Source organism: Cornus florida, unplaced genomic scaffold (genome assembly GCF_030987335.1).
Source record: "Cornus florida cultivar Cherokee Brave unplaced genomic scaffold, ASM3098733v1 CherokeeBrave_3.0.0_Hap2_Chr03, whole genome shotgun sequence".
NCBI classification, from domain to species: domain Eukaryota; kingdom Viridiplantae; phylum Streptophyta; class Magnoliopsida; order Cornales; family Cornaceae; genus Cornus; species Cornus florida.
In genome coordinates, this window is record NW_026775573.1 from 28197757 (window position 1) to 28203857 (window position 6101).

A 6101-nucleotide genomic window follows, 5' to 3' on the forward strand; every position below is an offset into this window, starting at 1 on the left:
ATTAGCTTTAATATATATATATATATTTTTTTGGCTCATTTCCCTCTCTTCTTTTTACTTTAACTATTCAAAGAACTAACAATTAATCTATTATTAGACATTTTAAAGTAAATTCAAATAACTAAAGCTTCGTTTGGCATGTGTTTTGGTTCTACTGTTTTTATTTTTGGGCTGTTACGGTGTTGATTTTAACAACAAAAATATGTTTGGTGCGGTCTTGTTTTATTTTACACAATGCTAAAGCACTTCGTGAGCAGTGGCCTAAAACCAAAACATTAAAAAGTTATTTTTTCTTATTTTAACAACTGTTCATGACCCAAAACCTAACATTAGCGCAACACATTTCTACAGCAAAATATCGTTCTTAAACGTGCTTTTGTTTTTTTTTCAAAACAGTCTTACGACAAAAACACTTTTTCTGTTTTAGTCAAAAACAAAACGTCTAAAACAAAACGCGTGCCACCAAACGGACCCTAACCAATTATTTTATTAATGTTATTCAAGCACACAAAATGATTCATATGAAAAGTGATCAATTGATATATATATATATTCACATGAAATTAACATGATGTTATCTCGTCAATGACGACTTTGTTTTTGCATCTATATGTCACTTAAATTTCTTAGTTTTATTTTTCATTATGTTAGAATTAAAGGTTTTTTTGACTAGGAACAATATATGACAAATTTTCTATTGTTTTTCTTCTAATTGCATTTTCATATTAATAGAAAAAAATAACAATAAAAGAAGGTGCAGGATGGAATTGCTTTAAATTCGGACAAAATGATTGCCAAGTGACCATTCCCATCAATTATCTACAAATTTTTTAACACTTTCTCACCCGCAAATCACTGCAACCCACAACTCTCTTTCTCTCTCTCTAGTTATTAATGGAGAGGTAGGAGAGAGAGAGTGGGAGGCAAAAGGTTGAGAGAGACAGAGAGAGAAAAGCATTGGTATATTGTAATGCTCTAGGTGATCACAGGGAGGAGGAGGAGGAATTGGAAGCCATGGCTTTTGTAGGAACAACCCAGAAGTGCACAGCCTGCAATAAGACTGTATATCTGGTCGACAAGTTAACAGCCGATAACCGGACTTACCACAAGGCTTGCTTCCGATGCCACCATTGCAAAGGTACCCTCAAGGTACATGTATCTTTCACTCTTCCATTTCCTTCATCTTGTTAAGAGTTGGGATCCGGTACGGTTTAGCACGGGTGCTGTACTGCATCGGATGACTCACAACACATATACACTTGTATATTATGTCATTATGATCCGGGCTCCTTAAATCCTCCATATTTTCAAAGAAAATGGTGATTCTACATGCAATATGGTTTCATTATTAAGAGTTTGATGCAAAAGCCTTCATAACTGTTGGTTGCTCTCCGTGGTCTTTGGGAGCTTGGCTTAGGAGCGAACCTTAGCACCTTTAAATTCTAATCTAATATTCTTATCCTGAAGAAAAGAAAAGAAAAAAATTATTAAGAGTTCGATGATTTTATTATTATTTTTAAAACGAGGGTTAGAGGTTAGAGGGGAAGGTGAGGATGGGTGGTTCAAACATTGGCACTCACACCATGCCGTGAGGCTCGCCCACCACTAGAGCTACAAAGCACACAAAAAAAATGAATTATCAATTGTCTCAAAAGATTAAACTATTAAGGAATGGGTAAACAATAGTACATCGAGTTCTTATATATTCTTTATTGTGTGCAAATTTATATTGCATGTGAACCTATGTAGCATAAAAACGGAAACGATATTACATGAATCCGTTGACACATCGAGTCGAGGAAGATAAAAACATGGATATGGTTATTTATAAATATAATTTTTTGTCTATATAAATCTAGTAAGACTATTATAGAGCTATAATTAATTTTTAAATTTTATATTAAGAGTTAGTTTGACATAATAAAGAAGATGAAGTTGTGTGAATAATGTAATGATTGTTGTATCATATGTGCTAATTAATATTTCACTACTTTGTCATAAAAATTATGTTTTTGTCTTCCTAACAAAAAAATAAAAATAGATAAAAAATATTTTTGTCCTAAATGAAAAATATTATTCTATGCTTTGCTTGTGACCACGTGTATAATGTCAAATTTTCTGGATCAAAAAGGTGGTTATATCCAAGATTCCCGAACGTAGCTTAATCTAGATGTGTGTGTGTTTATATAATAAGGCTTGTGTTATATGTACTGTCAACCAAGTCTTTCTTATTTAGGAAGCTCAGCACCACTCCATTGTGTGTGTGTGTTTTTATTTTTTTCATTGGCAAGAAAGTCACACATTTGCTCCTATGGGACCTTGAACTCTCACCTCCCACTTTTAGAGGTTCAGATATATATATATATATATATATTCAAATTCAAGCTCTCATTTACTGTGTTTTACACATGCAGCTCAGCAACTTCAACTCTTTTGAGGGGGTTCTTTACTGCAGGCCTCACTTTGATCAACTCTTCAAGAGAACTGGGAGCCTGGACAAGAGTTTTGAAGGTAAAACTTAACAATAATGTCAATTAAATTCGATTGATTAATATTTACAATAATTAGTACTACAAATTGATTTCCTTCTTCGCCCACACTTTTTCAGGAACACCAAAAATCACGAAAACAGAAAAACTGTCCGATAGTGAGGTAATCTATGCTCTGTTAGTTTCTCTGAGATGGTATAAACACATTCTTGGAAAATTCATCTATATAGTTCAAATAGTTGTCCTTAGAAACTTTGTAATCAGTGTTGGCTTTGAGGCAAGTCTATAGTGCTATCAGCTGCTAACAACATAACATGGAATGAATTTAATAGAGTGCTACTGCCAGCAAAGTCTCCAACATGTTTGGCGGCACCAGGGAGAAATGCGTGGGGTGTAGCAAGACCGTTTATCCAATCGAGAGGGTAAGTAACATGATTTTGAATGCTCGATCATATTCCTAACTATGTTTAACATTTAAGGTCCACGAAAATGCAGTACCGAATCATGGAATTATAATTATTCATCTTTATGCTTCGTTCGGTAAGAAGGAAGAGGGGTAGAGGCCCGGGAAGATAGGAAGGAACAAATTTCATTCGTTCGGTAGAGAGGAGATAAGAAGAGAAATGATAATAGAATGGATGAGTCATTCTTCCTCCTTTACAAATTTTCATCCCTCTAAATATAGACGGAAAAGCAGAGGGAATACAAATGAGGCTATTATAAAAGTTCTAAATTACAATATTATCATTCATAAATATTATAACTATAGATATTGATGGGTATAATAGTAAAAACAAATTGAAGCTCTCTCTTCCCTTTCCTCCTAATGAACAAAGTAAGTTGCCAGCTTCTTCTCTTCTCTTCTATCCAACCGAATAAAAAGAGGGAATGACACAATCTCTTGCCTATGGATGTCTCATCCATCCCTTCGTCTCTCCCTTCCATCAAATTTTCTTCCTTCCTACCGCACGAAGCATAAGTATTATAAAAAAAAAAATTTGCAACATAAGTATTATAAATGATAAAGCTAACTTTGATTAAAAACCTTTTCTTAGCTCTCAATTATTCATACAGCAGAAATTGTTAGCTTCTCAACAAAGTTGAATGTAGTTATGTAAAACACTTCTTTCTTATATGAGCCAAAACAAAGATCAACATTTGTATTGGAGTTCAGAACCTTGGTTTAGTAACATGTTTCCCAATTTGTATGGCATAACATGGAACTCTGTCCCATTTGGATTGATAATGAACAGTTAGTCCAATGGTATAAACTCTCCTCCCTCAAAGGGGAGGTAAGGGGTTCGATCTCTATAATGGGCAATTTGTGAAATATGTGTATGAGTACTTACCTACCCGCAAAGGGTTCGAACCCCTTAGCAAGCAATTTGTGAAATGTGTGTATGAGCACTTACGTACCCGCAAAGGGTTCGAACCCCTTAGCAAGCAATTTGTGAAATGTTGTGTATGAGTACCCACAAAGGGTTCGAACCCCCTTAGCAGGCAATTTGTGAAATGTGTGTATTAGTACTTACCTACCCACAAAGGGTTCGAACCCCCTTAATAGGCAATTTGTGAAATGTGTATATGAGTACTTACCTATCTACAAAAGGTTCGAACCCCTTGGTAGGCAATTTGTGAAATGGTGCGAGTACTTTATCTAACAACATTATTTGAAGTAATGTTTTGATTTTTTCTTAAAGGTTACTGTCAATGGAACTGCATATCATAGGAGCTGTTTCAAATGTACCCATGGTGGTTGTACTATAAGCCCATCCAACTACATTGCACATGAGGGAAAACTCTACTGCAAGCACCACCACATCCAACTCTTCAAAGAGAAAGGCAATTACAGCCAGCTCGAGAATGATAAAGAGCCCGCACCTGCTCCGGTAATTGCAGCTGAATCGTGATCTGCTGGAACAAATTTCTCAGTCTCTCTCTCTCATCATCCATGTTATTTAAGAGTCTCCTTCTTTCTCTCTCATCATCCATGTTATTTAAGAGTATTTTTACTGCATTATGGATTTATTGATGATTGTAGCCATAATGTGTGCCCCTGATTTGTCACTGGGTTGTTGTGTAAGTTTGTGAAATACTGGATGACTTGTGTGGTATGACTTGTTCCACCATTTTCATAATTATATGGTGATCATTATGTTGCCTGGAATTGTCAATTTTTCACCATACCTCACTTGTCACTAATTCCATGTTTAGGGGGGAATGTGTGTGCATATACCCATATATATATGTATGTATATATATAAAGGAACTTATTTCAGACTTCTGTTGCCTACATTTTCACTTTTTAGTTCACGCTCATTAGTTAAATTTGAAACTAATCTGAACAATTAGTTTAAATACCTACACATAATTAACACAATTAGTAAAGAGGGTGTTACGAGTTTGTCTACGAAGTAAGCATACAATCAAGAATCATAACAAAAAAGTAAACGCCATCACACACAAAGAATTCAAAGATTTACATTTTGGAAATATTGCGTCCACGAAGATCCCGCGAAAGATTTTACTATGCAAAAAATTAAGAGATTAAAAGTTTCAGCTCCCAAATCCTAACTCTCTCTCTCTCTCTTCAGTGTTCTCTCGTTTCTCACCCCAACCCTAAACATACTTATATATAGGATTACAAGCGAATTTTAGAATAGAGTTTTGTTTTGTATATTATATGGATGATTCTAGATCCGCGATTATCTTTGTATGAGGAAGATGCGCAATATAATAACTCGAATTCAGGACCGTTCCTTTGTTTAGACCCGAGTCGGGTTGCGACCCAGTTTCAACTGAAACAATGAGCTTCGTATTTTCTTTTGTGGTGTTTGTTGTTGAATTAGTAATTCTAAATATATTAGACTATTATCAATTCTGAAGGTGTTCACTAATTCACTTCAGTTTCAGAAGTGACAAAAGAATGAGTTTCAGAAGTAACAGAAAAGAATGAATTAAAAGTTCCGAATATATTAGCAATTTTGAATTTATTAACTTATATTCTAGAAGTAAATGTATTAGCAATTCCGAATGTATTGGTTAACTTGGTTTATTTTTGTGCATTTGAATTTTAAAATATAAATATTTCTTTAACAGTAAAAAAAAAAAAAAAAAAAAAAAAAAAAAAAAAAAAAAAAAACCGTGAAACCGAGCCGGTGTTTTGCAATTTAGTTTGTTTCGGTTTCTTTGATCAAATGGTCTGGTTTGGTTATAGATTTTCTGAAACCGTTTAGGAATGATTTGGTTCTAAAATACTCTCAAATTGATCCAAACTGAACCGTGTGCACCCCCTTATTCATGATCCAATCTAAAAACTTAAGTTATTAAGTGGAGCCACACTCGGCCCGTATATAATTCACTTCCGGATCCAACGTGAGACAAATACTCCACTTGTAACACCTAGTATATAGCCTTTGCCTATTTTCTTGTGGTTTTTGGACTCTTTCAATAAGATCTCAATTTGCCTGTCAGCCAAACCGCGGTAAATTCATTCCCGGGCCTTGTACACACGGCCCGTCACACTAGGGAACTGGCCATGCCTGAAGCTTAACCGCAAGGGGGCTGCCGAAGGCAAGACAAGTAACTAGAGTTAAGTCGTAACAAGGTAGC

The 6101-nt window shown here is 34.9% G+C and overlaps 1 protein-coding gene across 2 annotated transcripts; it reads left to right on the forward strand.

Annotated features, from left to right (window-relative positions):
• Nucleotides 1-805: 805 nt before the first annotated feature.
• LOC132300089 (LIM domain-containing protein WLIM1-like) lies at nucleotides 806-4656 on the forward strand. 2 transcript variants are annotated; one of them, XM_059797028.1, is made up of 5 exons: nucleotides 810-1149; nucleotides 2415-2511; nucleotides 2609-2652; nucleotides 2822-2911; nucleotides 4190-4656. In XM_059797028.1, exons 1-5 carry the CDS (start codon nucleotides 1015-1017, stop codon nucleotides 4397-4399), a joined length of 576 nt encoding a protein of 191 aa, XP_059653011.1. In that variant the 5' UTR covers nucleotides 810-1014; the 3' UTR covers nucleotides 4400-4656. The 2 variants fall into 2 exon arrangements, with proteins under 2 accessions (XP_059653012.1, XP_059653011.1); XM_059797029.1 differs by lacking the exon at nucleotides 2822-2911 and having other exon boundaries at nucleotides 806-1149.
• Nucleotides 4657-6101: the final 1445 nt, after the last annotated feature.

Coding starts and splice junctions, on each gene's coding strand:
- LOC132300089 (XM_059797028.1), top strand. CDS start 1,015: ATGGCTTTTGTAGGAACAACCCAGAAGTGCACAGCCTGCAATAAGACT. Junction 1,150..2,414: donor ATTGCAAAGGTACCCTCAAG/GTACATGTATCT, acceptor TTACACATGCAG/CTCAGCAACTTCAACTCTTT. Junction 2,653..2,821: donor AAAAACTGTCCGATAGTGAG/GTAATCTATGCT, acceptor TGAATTTAATAG/AGTGCTACTGCCAGCAAAGT.